Source organism: Poecilia mexicana, unplaced genomic scaffold, assembly GCF_051168715.1.
Source record: "Poecilia mexicana isolate PSO_F unplaced genomic scaffold, ASM5116871v1 scaffold_12, whole genome shotgun sequence".
Classification (NCBI taxonomy): Eukaryota; Metazoa; Chordata; class Actinopteri; order Cyprinodontiformes; family Poeciliidae; genus Poecilia; species Poecilia mexicana.
Window position 1 is genome coordinate 13,840,185 of NW_028263381.1, and position 14,418 is coordinate 13,854,602.

The 14,418-nt window shown below is 36.3% G+C and overlaps 3 protein-coding genes across 4 annotated transcripts; 2 read left to right on the plus strand and 1 right to left on the minus strand.

Annotated features, from left to right (window-relative positions):
- The first annotated feature begins 1,749 nt into the window (after positions 1 to 1,749).
- gal3st1b (galactose-3-O-sulfotransferase 1b) lies at positions 1,750 to 5,952 on the plus strand. 2 transcript variants are annotated; one of them, XM_014969240.2, is made up of 3 exons: positions 1,750 to 1,893; positions 2,632 to 2,771; positions 4,254 to 5,952. In XM_014969240.2, the coding sequence occupies exons 2-3, from the start codon at positions 2,653 to 2,655 to the stop codon at positions 5,392 to 5,394; spliced, it is 1,260 nt and encodes a 419-aa protein (XP_014824726.2). In that variant the 5' UTR covers positions 1,750 to 1,893; positions 2,632 to 2,652; the 3' UTR covers positions 5,395 to 5,952. The 2 variants fall into 2 exon arrangements, with proteins under 2 accessions (XP_014824726.2, XP_087867084.1); XM_088010958.1 differs by lacking the exon at positions 1,750 to 1,893 and having other exon boundaries at positions 2,632 to 2,721.
- A 1,463-nt stretch (positions 5,953 to 7,415) lies between these two features.
- Positions 7,416 to 8,080, minus strand: uqcr10 (ubiquinol-cytochrome c reductase, complex III subunit X). Its single transcript, XM_014969334.2, has 2 exons — positions 7,906 to 8,080; positions 7,416 to 7,744 (listed from the first exon to the last, which is right to left on the minus strand). The coding sequence occupies exons 1-2, from the start codon at positions 8,044 to 8,046 to the stop codon at positions 7,700 to 7,702; spliced, it is 186 nt and encodes a 61-aa protein (XP_014824820.1). The 5' UTR covers positions 8,047 to 8,080; the 3' UTR covers positions 7,416 to 7,699.
- A 31-nt stretch (positions 8,081 to 8,111) lies between these two features.
- On the plus strand, positions 8,112 to 11,957 carry zmat5 (zinc finger, matrin-type 5). The gene is made up of 6 exons (XM_014969322.2): positions 8,112 to 8,302; positions 8,980 to 9,124; positions 9,547 to 9,609; positions 9,757 to 9,837; positions 10,155 to 10,263; positions 10,371 to 11,957. The coding sequence occupies exons 2-6, from the start codon at positions 8,998 to 9,000 to the stop codon at positions 10,516 to 10,518; spliced, it is 528 nt and encodes a 175-aa protein (XP_014824808.2). The 5' UTR covers positions 8,112 to 8,302; positions 8,980 to 8,997; the 3' UTR covers positions 10,519 to 11,957.
- Positions 11,958 to 14,418: the final 2,461 nt, after the last annotated feature.

Consider the following 14,418-nt stretch of genomic DNA (forward strand, 5'->3'; position numbering starts at 1 on the left):
ACAAACCTAACAATAAATGATCCAACAAATATTTACATACATGCAAATTATTAAAACTAAACTAATCTAAGGTCAATCAAAAAGTAAATGTAACTAAATAAATCCTCAGAGTATTACCCCTCTTAATGGAAGCTGGTATGTTCCAGGAGCATTTGTCTCCCTCTCTGCTCCACCTTGCTGAGACACACCCAGAAAGGCAAATACTCATTTAACTCAAATTGAGCTAATCTAAATCAGAAACAAACTGACATTTTTTCCCCCACATTCTCTGAACAGGAAAGATGGCCAGTCTCCCTACCCAAAAAGAATGTTCACTAAATGTCACAGTGTAACTGAAATAAAGAACTAATACAAAGCACATTTAGACTGTAAATAAATAACATCAATAATCAATATGGGATAGAACCCCGGGTCTCCATCACAAGGCTCTTATATCATGCACATGGTATTAATTTACCTGATATTTTCACCTCATCAGTGCTTGGATAAGATTTTTTCCATTACAAGGGCTACATTGCCATATCAACCTCAACAGACAATATCATACAGTAAAATACTTCAATAAAGTGATCATGGACAGTCCTGATTGGAGCTTAGCAGAAATTCTTAGACTCTGGCTGTATAGAGTTGAACAGACCCATTGGTCTAAGGTAAACTAAATCGCCAAAAGTATTTGCTCATCCATCCTATTAATTGAATTCAGTTCTAATTACTTTCATAGCCAAATAAATAAAGCAGTCTGCAGGCTTGCTGACTGCTTTTAAAATATTTATAAATTATTGGGTTACACTCAGGAACTCAGTGATTAGGATGTCACCTGCTCAATAAGTTCAGTTGTAACACACCCTTGGCCAACTATTAGCAATAATAAACCAAACTGGAAGCGACTGGTCTTGACGGGAACTCACCAGAAATCAGTAGGCCATATAAAATCAGAGTGGGTTCAGTGGATGGTGAGGCACATGTTGAAATTTCTGTAGAGTCAGCAACACAGCACAGTCTGTGAAGAGCTTAATAGAACGGATTTTTATGGCCAAACAGCTGCATCCATGCCCCACATTGCCAAGTGTGACGCTAAGCATGGATGCAGTGGCGTAAACCATAAGTGCGAAAAATAAGGTTCACAAAGACACGGACGAGTGTCCTTGGTGTTGAAGAACCTTCACTGATTTACACAGAGGCTTGACTTCAAGGTGGTAAAACACTTTTTGGATGAATTACAGTGGAAACTGTCTGACCTCACGAAGAGGCTTCTGAAAAAAACAACCAAAACTTATGATAACACCATTCAAGGAAATATCAAAAGACCTCTGAGAATTATTTGTAGGTCTTTTACATAAAAAGGAGGACTATGTCATATTAAAGCGTCTGGATTAAGAATAGGATGTAACTTCATGCATTAAGACAGATGATCAAATGCTTATGGCAAAAATAGTGTAATAGAATGAGGAATATCAGAGTATTTAACAATACCATCTTAATTATTGATGTACATTTTATATTTATATATATATATATATATATTTAAATATATATATATATATATATATATATATATATATATATATATATATATATATATATATATATATATATATATATATATATATATATATATATATATTTTTTTTTTTAAAGGATGCCTCGTGACTTACTTTTAAAGATGACAGATAACGTCATACATTCCTCCGTGTCAAATATCTGAAGACGTATCCTTCAGCTAAAACCTGTCTGTCACATTTAGGCTTTGTGGGAGGAGATCTGATTTCTTCGAATGCTCACAGCCAATTAGATGTAACCTCCGGGAAAGTTAACAGCGTGAAGAGAGAGGTTGCTTTCAATTTGGAGAAGGTACAGTAATCAGAGTGGCTCCTCTAATGTCACCTCCTCTGGGTAAGTTCAAAGACTTTCGCTCGGTTGTTTGCTTGTTCTTTAAACATCTGAGTACTGAATGCATCTCGTAGTTTACAAGACTGTTTTTATTCTTGCTTTTTGAGGAAAGGTTTCAAGACTTTTCCTTTGGGCGTAGGCTTTAATCCAACAGAGCAGAGTGAATTAATATAAAATGCATGCTAAGTTTTATGACTTTAAAATAAATCTATTAAATATTGACAGTGGATTATTATCTGATTAGAAAACAAGTTAGAGTATGAAGTCCAACAGACACACCTACTTAGATGAGACTGCCAGCTTGAAATGCCTATTTTATCAGGCATCAGTTCAATGTGTGCAGTCAGAATCAGTTTAATATTTATCTTGTTACTCATCGAGCATGTATGTAGTAGATTGGTTTGGGTTCGTCTTGGGATAAGAATGATTGTCCCTTCTTTCGTTGTTCCTGTTAAAACTTGAAATTTAAGCACAGTGTACATGTTTCCAATATCAACAAGAGGGCTGTGTGCTCTATTTGACAAAAAACAAAGACTTTGAATTTCCCTTTCTTATCTTTAGTCTGTGTCTCTCCTTTTCCCATGAAGACTTTTTAGTTTTAGCAAATGTAAATGTTACAGCACATAGTTAAAGAAGGATAATGTCATAATTTGAAAATGTTTTGCTGACATATTTTGGCTGCAGTGCAGCTTTGTGTTGGGTAAAATGAGGATTACATGTTCTCTCCGATTTCATTTTCAGGTTTGCATTTTGCATTTAATAATGTTCAACAAAGGATTTAAATGCACAGCGGTGGTGCGGCGGCTGATACCGTGGATTGTATTGACCAAGGTAATGTTGGTCCTCTACTGTTTGACAGCGACACGCCAAGTGAATATGAGGTAAATTAAATAAATGCATTTCAATGATGTCAGTCAATACACAAATGCAGCCGTCATGGGTATAAGCCCTATTAACGATTGGTTGTAAAATTATTTTATTTGAATTTTCGTTTTCCAGGATGGACTAATCATACTATGAGATTGTTTCAAAAGTTTAGATTTATTTTGTTTTATTGTTTAATCCACACAGGATCAAAATGTTACATAAAAGGTTCAAATAGAGAGCCTAATTAATGTAAACCTAAATAAATCTTAGTGAGCTGTTTTTTTTTTTCAATATGCACTTATTGCAATTGTCAGCAATCATCCGCCATAATACTAGTTTGATTTTGATCACTCTTTTTAGCAGAAGCGGTGGAGAGTTCATTGAAATTGTTTGATTTGTTGGCACTGATCCATTAAACATTAAACTAATCTGTTAAACATTTCCCACAGATTAGTTTGGCTCATGGCTTTCCAAAAGCTTAAAGCTATCAGCCTTTATCCATCCCTAAAGCATTTTGGATTTGTTGGGGAACTTTGTCCTATTAGAAAATATAGCTGCTGTATTCAGGTTCCAACCAACTGACTCAAATTGTCACCCTTGTACAAAATTACATTTGTAACAACTTTTATAAACACTCTGAGTCATAATTCTGCTGAAAAGAGGAGGGACGTCATCTCCAGAGAAGCAGGTTTTCCGGTGTTATAAATTAACACGTTGAGAAAGAATCCTTTCAAGATTTCAAGAAATTGCAGTTGCCCACATGGTCAAGAAAATATCCGCTAGAGCCGAGGTTTATGAAGAAATAAACATGAAGCCACTTATCACAAGTGACAAGAACTGTTTTTGGATGAGTCAAGCAGAGGCTTTAAAATGCTAAAGCACCGTACCAACTGTGCATGGTGGTGGTAGCATACTGTGTGGCTGTTTTGCTACAAGTGGTGTATTGTTCAAAGTGGGTGTATTGATAAAACTCTTCCGCTTTATCTAAAATTAATGCTAGGAGTGAAAAATGTGGACAGAATCAGAGAAGAAGAATTCCAGAACCCTAATTAAAAGTGTATTTAGAAAAGGGAAAAGCAGAGTAAAGGTAAGGCTTACGCTGAACTATACTACACTCAAAAACTTGTGTCTGTGTCAGCAACCAGCTCATTTTCATTTCTACTGATTCTGCCAAGAAGATGATTAAAAATCCAGCCGGAATTATGACAGAACCATGTTGATGGCGACAAAAAGTGCAAAGGCAAAGAACAACATTTCAAAGAGGGTTTTATACCTCACAAAGTGTGCATAGTCAACAAAAAGTATAATTTTGACTCTGTGTGTGGATAGAAGAAAATCCACAATCTTCAAATTCCAGGTTAGGAATGAATAAAGACATGTACCCTCATTTCAAATAAATAATTGAAAGCCCTAAATGAATATGCGCTTAATGGCCTAAAATGTATGTAAATTTCTGACTACAGAAGCAGTGACCCTACTTTTTGTTTCGCTCAAAGTCCCACACAGGAAAAGACGTGTCCCCTCAGCGTGGCAAAGACAAGTCCGGGCAACATCACTGGAAGCCCTGACTCCAAGCAGGACTGCTCTCCCAAAGTGAACATCATGTTCATGAAGACTCATAAAACGGCGAGCAGCACCATCCTCAACATCCTCTACAGGTTTGGGGAAAAGCACAAGCTCAGGTTTGCCTTACCTGACCGACGCAATGATTTCTGCTACCCGCAGCCATTCCTGTGCTCCCAGGTGAAGGACTACAGGCCGGGGGAGTGCTTTAACATCGTTTGCAACCACATGCGGTTCAACTATCAAGAAGTGTCCAAACTCTTGCCTCCAAACGCCTTGTATGTCACCATCCTGCGTGACCCGGTGGATCTCTTTGAGTCAGCTTTCCATTACTACCAGAAAATAATTCCTCTTACTTGGAGCATTAGTGGAAATAACAAACTGACTGAGTTTCTGAACAATCCAGAGGCCTTCTACAGTCCGGAAGCTATTAACTCATTCTACCTTAAAAATCTGCTGTTTTTTGACTTTGGTTTCGATAACAACCTTAAAGTCAATGACCCTCGTGTCATGAAGGAGATTCAGTATGTATCCAAACGTTTTCATCTGGTTCTTATTGCAGAATACTTTGAGGAGTCTCTGATTCTGCTTAAGGATTTACTTTGCTGGTCCATGGAGGACATCCTGTACTTCAAGCTCAATGTTCGCAGGACCTCATCCGTGTCTCGTCTGGACCCTGAGACGAGAGCCAAAGCCTTACAGTGGAACTGGGCTGACTGGAAACTCTATGAACACTTCAATGCTACTTTCTGGGAGAGAGTCGAGGCATATGGAAGAACAAGAATGGAACGAGATGTAAAGGAGCTGAGGAGAAGAAATGCAGAGATGAGGGCCACCTGCATTGAGGGTGGCGATGCAGTTGAAGCTCAGAGGATTAAAGACACACATTTCAAGCCTTGGCAGCCCATTGGAGAGAAATCCATTATGGGATACAACTTGAGAAATGACATTAATCCTGAAAGCAGGTCAATATGTGCAAAAATGCTTACACCTGAGATCCAGTACTTATCAGACTTGGGAGTAAACCTCTGGGTGACTAGACTATGGGGTTGGTTGAAAGATTATATCTTATAAGTGCCTTGTTTTATTTGTATAATGTAACTTAATTTTGAAAATATTTTAAGATGGGATTAAACAACTCGAGTTGGATGTCCATTTCACAAACCGTATGTTTATAATTTAAAATGTCAGTTCTTGTAAACAAAAGTTGGGTTTGCTGCACTTAACTTAACTAAATTTTTTTTTACATCGCAAGCTTTCAGAAAAAGATTAAAATAAACATATTTGTTATGTCTGTTTGTTAAATGAATAATGCATTAAAACTAAAAACTATTTATTCAGAGCTAAATAAGTGAATCATTTCAGACAACTTGAATGATATAAATTGTAGTTTCTGACTGTGTTTACGCTGTTTCATTAATGGATTTCAGTTTAAAGTGTACATTTACTCCCTTCTTTAGCATCTAAGCAGTCAGAGGTTTAAACGCTAAACCTCTGATTGCGCAGAGAGAATTTCTTCCCGCTGCCCTCGGTGGTATTGTGTTAGTTGGGTAAGATGTGAGTTTTCTATCCATTATGGTTGATTTCAGTCTGTCGATTAAGAATTTTAATACAAGTTTGGCATAAGGTGTATTTAAAGCCTAAACCCGATTCATTATTGATGTTTGGCATGTTCTATACTGATTTTGTTCAAGAAATATGGAGACGTTTATTTTCATATCTAGTGAGTACTGTATGTCTGAATTGTTCTGCACAGAAAAGAAACGTCTTAAAACATAATTTTCCTAGGAAGTTGTCTTTCCTAGACAACTTTCTATCTATTGGAGGAATAGAAAAGATGGAGAACATTTGAATTCTCAATAGCATGGTAAGCATCTCTTTGCAAACCAAATATATTTTAGGTGCAGGAAAAAAGGAGTCTCTCAGCAAGGTGTCCATGCAGGAACAAGCACTGAATCAAAGTCAGTCTTTCTTTGACACTTTATCAGTCTGTTGTGTTTCTTTTTTTTTTTTTTCTTTGTCAGCATTCAGAGTTCTGGGCAAAACTAAATGCCTTTTCCAGTGCAAGTGCTCATCTGGACACTGGTGCTACTTTCTCTTAGGCTGTAAATGGGTAGACTGTAAACAGTAAGTGATTAGAAAACCATGACTAGAAGTGCCATGGGTTTTTATTACTCATGGTGTTAGTGAGACACCTGGAGGACTAATACTCACCTGCATGCAAAGCCTCCAGATTGTGTGGCCAATCTCACATACCATCATTACCAGTTACCTCGCATTAATGTAATTTTTACTTGGGCAATTATTGCACCTCTGTGTTGTTTAGCAAAAAATATATATATATTATGGTTAGTGTTATTCAAAGCATGTATTGAGTTTATATTGTTATATTCTCTACATTGTACTAAAACAATAACTATGGTTGGGTTTAATACTCTTTCATGCTCAGTCATTAGTGTAACAGTTCAGGACGCCCCTTGTGGATTTAAATAACCCCTTCACTCCTTTCAGGCCTCCACTTCCCTGAGCTCCGACAGGTGGTCAGTGCCACAGTAACCTGATTCAGAAAACCTCACCTGCACACAGAGACCCCACCTTCAGGAACAAAAAAAGAAAATAAAGAGTTTTCGATTCCAGACAAAACATTGGCTAAAACAAAAACGTGAAGACTGATTTATACTGACCTGTATTGTTTTGGATAATTAGCTTTCTCTGATAAACATTTTATGTTCTTCTTGTTTATAGTTGCAGAAATTCAAGCTAAGTGTCTGTGTATATGACAGGAATTTTTTAACTATAAAGACAAAGATGTAGCAATTAGAGAAAGGGATAGAGAATAGTCTGATGTAAATATTTTACTACATTCTTATTTCCTCCTACTATTTATTCACACTAGGGAAAGACTGGGATCAAATCCCATAGTTTTCCAGACTGCATAGGAAACTTGGTTAATAACAGTACAACAGGCTTTCTTGTAAGAGTAAAGCTTGGCAAATAAAGGAGTTACTTTATCAAATGCAATCGAGACACTTTGACAATTTTACATAGCCGTTTAAGTTATCAAGAACACAAGAAAAAAAAATCAAAACCCTGCATGACACTGAAACATGTTTAATATCACAATTTACAATCTGAAGACAATGGAATCAATAGAAACATCTGCAAGGTAAAGGACGAGCTTTGATCCATCTCCCTGGTGGTCGGGACAGCCTTTCAGCTTCTGCAGGTCCTCTCAGAGCCTTCTCCAGCCTGGGCATGACTTTGTGCACATTGTCCAAGATGACAGCTGCTTCATTCAGGTGCTGAATCCAGAAATATATGGTGATAGAAACTAGACAACACATTAGCACTGCAGCCTTATAAAACCCAGGGTGGCATCCTATTCTTCGTTCTCATAGTTGTGTTTGATGTGTTTCCATAGTTTCTGTAACGAGTCACAATGAGGTAATATTAGACACTTCATAAAAACAGGCGAAACTTATCCAACAGTCATTAACAGACTCGGCTAGCCAAGCTAAGCTAACACTAGCTTCGTCCTCTCCTCACAAGGTCAGCATCGATAAAAACAACCAGGGACGGACTTACCCCGCGGTTCATCTGCTCAAAAATCGCGTCACCGCCTTGGTCAAACACCCGCTCAAATAAGACAGCTCCAACCATGATGGTCACAGCGAAGGTGGACGTCCTCCTGAAGAGGAGATTGTAGACGGTCTTAGCCAGCGCCATGTCGTCGGTGTAATGTGCAGTGCGCAATAGCGGAAGTGGCTACACATGACAACTTCCTCTACTCAGGTTTATGTTTTCCCAGTTTAGCTACCAGCTAAAAGCTACGAACATGTTTTAATGACCGCAGAAAAGCTGTTTTTTTGTTTGTTTCTTTGTTTTTTGAAATGTTGGTGCATGTTATAGCAACCGCTTAAGAGCCACAGTGGAGTTTTGCCAGTATTTCCCAGTGCCGCATAAGGACAATTAACATTTAACGGTATGTCAGTCAGCATATTAGTAAACTATTTAAATGTATAAGATGGTTTCCAAAAGCAGCTACTTCTGTTCCAGAAGTATTTTTTTTTTTATTTACAATGGCTTAATGTTGTTTTGACCAGTATTTGTTTGCTAATTAAGATTTGTTTGTTATGTGTCTGATTAGCCACTATTTAAGTTCGCCTAATGTCGTGTTTGTTAGGTAAGTTTGTGCTCGAGTTGAAGTGTGGGCCCAATTCATCATTTTTGAAAACATCTTTTGACTCTTTTATAATAAATTAAGAATCTTCTTTGAAACAGTTCAGTATCTCTATGGCTGGTTTGTCTAAATCCTTGACAGAGACTGATGGAAATGTTTATTTAACACCTTAAATACCTAGAAACTGATATGCCAAGACAAATTAGGGAAATTTTGGGGGGGGGAAAGGTTGACGCCATTTTTGTTATACATTTGATTTATTTCTTAATTAAAGGCTTTAACACTTGATAATGATTTATTACTGAACCACAGAATGTATGCAATTGAAAGCACATAATTTTGCAATATGTTTTTGAATTTATTGTTGTTTCCTGAAAAGTTACTCAGTCAAAATCCTGTCTTTATTCTCCATAATCTAGCAGAAATGTTATTTCTGTTCCAGTCATTTTTTATCTGCCTACTCTCTCACCTATTGACAGCTCTCCTAGTGGAGCACCATGGGGAAGAGGTATTACTGTGACTACTGTGACCGGTCCTTTCAGGACAACATGCACAACAGGAAGAAACATCTAAATGGCGTTCAGCATCACAGAGCGAAGAAGGCCTGGTATGACCAATTCAGAGGTGAGATGAGGAGGAATTCCTGACATTTGTTTGATGTGCTTTTTCTTCCACTTATCTTTTTAGTTAACCCCTAAATGACAAACATTTGATCAGCGGACAATTACCTGAAAACAGATCCCACCAGGAAACACACCCACTAATATCCTGTCTTTTTGTTACCTTCTAAACTGCTGCCTCTATCAAGGAGTCTGCAGCACATTTTCATTTTTACAATCAGTGTTCATTACATGGAATTGATGAGTTAAATCAAAGTTTAACTATGCTAGTTTGAACATATTATTGAAAGACATCCAGAATGATAATAAGCAAGACCTATATATATATATATGAGCTTTTATTTGGCGTCCCTAATATTGACATTTACAGTGCAAAGCTTGATAAGCAGTTGTAATTTACACATAACTATTTTCTAACCCTTACAGATTATGCTGCTGTTCTCCATGATGAGCAAATAAAGAAACCCTGCAGGAAGTTTCTCCAAAAAGGTGAAAAAAAAATAAATAAAAATCCCCCCCCCAAAAAATATAAAATTCTCCCCCAAAAATTATGAAATTTTACTATCAAATAATATATAATACAATTATCACATTTTATTTCTTTGTTTTGCTTTTGCAAATTTTTTCTTTCTTTAGGAATATGTGATTTTGGCCCAAACTGCAGATTTTCTCACATGTCTGAAGAGGATCTGTTCAACTTAAAAAGACACATGCAAGGTAAGTAGTGGCCACAAGGTGGTGCTGTGTACCATGTGATTTTTAGGTGTAGATATGAATCTGAGAAGTGACGGTTTCTTTTACATTAACACCAGTTTTCCTCATATTTAAAAGAAAAAAGATCTTAGACACGACAGACAATGTGGTTTTAATTTTTTTAAATGAAGGATTAACACAAAAACTAAAGAAATACTCAACATATACAAAGATATTAATGAAACACACATGTACAGTGTGTTCTAGGTTACATGAAGGTTGCGCGTAGAAAACCATTTAACTGCTGCATCTTAATGAATGTAATATTTCTTTATTTTAAGAGGAAAGACAACACAAAGAGGACTCTGAGGACAGAATCATCTCTGGGCGAAGTATAGAGGAATGGCTCTCGAAAAGGGAAAAGAAGCGAGCAGCTCTTGGTAGCAAAGGGTATGCACATTCCTTTTCACTTTAACACGTTGGACTACATGGTTTGCATGCCTAATTATTGGTCCTGTTCATTTTGAATTCAACCGTTTAATTATTTATCTCTGCAGAGACTCAAAAACCAAGGAGGACAATGAGGAGGATGAAGCAGAAAACGATATTCCTCAACAAATCTTCTCCATCCCTGACCTCCCACCCTCTCTGTTGCCTCCTCCTCCAGGTGGATGGAGAGTCAGCGCAAGCAGCGAGTGGGGCTGAAGGACATTCGTCCCAGGGCTCAAATCCCGATAACTGGATACGTGATGTCTTTAGAAGGACATTTATTTCAAAGAGATTGTTTCACATTTTTTGTTTGAGGATACGCTCATGTTTTCAGCTGCTATAAGATTCCTAAATATCTAACTTCAGATTAAAGGAAAAGGTTTGATCAAGAATCCAGCAGACATATTTGGAATCCACTGAAATACATCTGTTTGCTGATATTTACATTGCTGTAAGCAAAAGCAAAAAAATACAAGGAATTTTAAGTTATTGTGAAGACTAATAAAAGAAGAAAACAATTACAAAATATGTGTTGCTATTGAGAGGAACTGACTTCCTTCCACAGTTGAGAAACAGTCATGTTAGGTTAACAGGTGACCTCAGAAAAGATGGTTTGTCATGTTGGTACAGAAAGTAGAAAAGTTTGACAAACAGTCTGCCGCTCATATACTTTAACTTCTCAGTGGGTGTTGAGACAAGCTTTCTAAACTTCTTGCATATTTCTAACCTTTTGGTGGCTGAATTTGTAGAGTTAATTTAAATAGGCGGGTTTCCTGGCACAGCTCCAACTTAAAACCTGAACCAGAGACTCAGGGCTTTGGGATGGTTATTCCAGAAGCTTAATATTAGCCAACTTGATCTATTAGAAACTCATGTTTGGATGAGTCCAAGTTTGGTCATCTAGCTGTTGAAGTGTTTTTATTTTTCTTTCATTCTTCCATGTGTTGAAAGCATCATTATCACAGCATGATGCTTCCACCACCATACTTGGAAATTGCCGTTATTGTAGACAAATAATTCAGCTGTTTGCAATTGGTTTCTTCTTTTGGGCAGCTGGAAATTTCAGTCAAGCTTTAAGCCGTTTATTTTGAAGCCAATGGCGTTTTGTTTTCTTTTTGTGCCTTTTAATTAATGAGAGTGTCAAACTTGTTTCAACGTGAACAATGATATTGGTTATCAAACTTCAGAATAGGCTTGATCCTTTATGGCTCCTGAGTTTTTCAAGCACATCTGAACCAAATTTTTCTTCTAAGATTGGCAATTTGGTTCTGCTTCTGGTGATGCCTCGTGTTTAGCTATGATTTATTGTTTGAGCGGATGATCTTGAAATATGCAGCTGTTTAAAAAAAAAAAGCCCCAAAAAACATTGCCAGTTATTTTTCAATCTACAATTCTTTCTATGAGCGAAGCTAATAACTGCAGTTTTATGTATTTTAAGGCTTTGCTGATGGTTGTACTTGTTATTTCATGCAACAGTGATCGATTATTGGCTAAAAATGGTTGAATATACAATATATGCAGAATTACACTGTTTTTCTAACCCCAGGTCTCATCCATTTTCCCAATTTTTACCATATTTTCCCTTCATAATTGAATCAATTGTCTTTCTGATTTGACAGCATGCAAATGTCCTCAATAAACCCTGCATCTCTGCAGCTTCCTCACCTTTATTTTTTTTAGTAGAGAGAGCGCTACAAGATTTTTATTATTGCACTTGTTTTTATTGGACTACATGCATCTTGACAACACTGACAATAGTGTATAAATTGATGCAGCGATCTTTACAGAGGCAAAAGAAAATAAAACAGCAGATTTATTTTTTTTACATTGTAAAATCATAGTTAATGTATCACAGTTGGATGGCACAATGCTTAGACCTAAAATAATTATTGTAGTTAGCTGTTCAGAAATCCTTGCAAAGTCTGAATCATTTTTGACCAAGTAGACTTAATATCTTTGTAGGAGTTTTTTGGACTGGCATTGCTTCAGTGGAACATGGGTTTGTTTCTAGAATGACAAAATCCAGTTACAATCACAACAAATAGGACAACCTGTTAAAGTAATTCCGCTTATTAATACACCAACACATAAAACAGGACAATATTTGTTAGTACAGTGCATCATAGGACAATATTTGGCACAGTGACTGTATTTTTATAACCATACAACACTCATTTTACATGATATGTTCACATGAAGAGGTAAAGCAATGTCATATAAATCTGTGTTGTTTTTTTTTTACACCAAACTGCTACATTGGATAAAATATATATTTTATTGCCAGAGTGATTCTCACCTACCCATGCTGTTCACTTCGTGGTAGAGCTTTGAGAAACTGAACTGACTTAAGAAATAAATAAGAATTGTTTAGTAAAATCTGAAGAAGACCTTAAAAGTTAACAAATCTTAAAAGTTAATGCATGTGCATGGCCTCAATATACAGAACTTGCATCTGAATGTCCAGACACATCCATTTTTTTGTGCATTTTTTTATGTTTTTTATAAAACTTTATGCATATATCGATAACAAAATAACATCGATTTAATGTATACCTCATCCAAGTATAAGAAAATATAATGATGTCATATAATTAAATAATATGTTGTCTAAGTACTCTATGTAAAAGCCAGAAAACAACGTTTCCCCCACCCATGATATGTTAAATTATTGTTCACAGCATACTGCAAAGAATTTAGTATTTTGATATTGTTTGCACATTGACAAAAATGACATTTACAAGAAAATGTCACATTTTTTTTTTTTGCAATTATCACTTAACAAATTGCATAATTATTTGAACATATACCTCAAAAATCTATACCACCCACGTACAACACACATTTATTTCTTGACATGCAAGTGTGTCGCATAGAATACATCATATTCATTTGCTATACATATTACAGGTAATACATGTCCTAAACACGATTCTATGTATTCTAAATGGGTCACTCTGCAGCTAAATTGTCTTTGCTGATGCTCATTTTGAAAGTGTGGCATAGATGCACAGATTTGAAATGTGCAAACTGGGATTTGAATGAACTGAAGGCAGGTTGTGAGCATAAAATCTCCTCTTGATCTGTGCGATGAATAAAGAGATCAACACTTTTCTGTGATGTGAAGTTTTAGCAGAACCCTCCAAACCTACTGGCATCCCAGTTCAAGAGGTGTGAAAGGCCTTAAAGTAAATATTATTATTTTTTTATTGCAGTATCATAATCTAACTCTGAAAATCTTATAAAAATGTAGCTTTTTATTATGTATTCCCTGATGGGAATAATATCTCAAATTTGCTGCACCCCTTGCCACACCTCTGACAGTTCCCACGAATAGATCTGATGGAAACATTTTTTAATTTATACTTATTCAATTGATCAGAATATCTGAGAACGTTATATTCTTTGGAATATAAATATAACAAGCTCATTTGTCAACATAGGAAGTAAAAGAAGACATGCCATTCAAGAAGATGTGTTTCATAAGTAAGAAAATAGTTGGAAGAAAAAAAAATAGCAACCAAAAGGCTTAAAACAACTGGAATTCTGACAAATAAAGTTCATGGGAAGGCAACCTGTTTGAAATACTGGACTGTTTTAAACAAAAATGTGGATTCCAGGAAGACAGTAGTGAAGAAAACATCCCTAAATAGATGTGAAAGTGGTTCACCAGACACTAAACCAACCACGATCTCAGTGACCAGACTTACTGCAAAGCCTAGAAAACCTGTCGGCTGAACTGAACTGAATAGAGCACATGAAGAAACCACAACATCCGGAGGGTCTGGAGAGATTACACAAATATCACAAACGTCCGATAACTTTGTGATCGGGTATCGAAGACTAAGAAGCCATAACGTAAAACACACATCGTTCTAACTTAAATGGCATGTTTGATCATTTTTCCAATACTAAGGATTACGTGTATCTTGGTAAGCTTTATGCCTGTGTCTGAAGTCATATTCAGAGTGATGGAAATGAAGTCTACCTAGATATTTAGATTTGTAAGACAAAAATATATAAAAATATAAAACCAGGGGTGCCAATAAATGTGCAGTGGAATCTGGGTTTACTGTAACCTAAAATGAAACAATATGTGATTCACATTATTATTGCTTT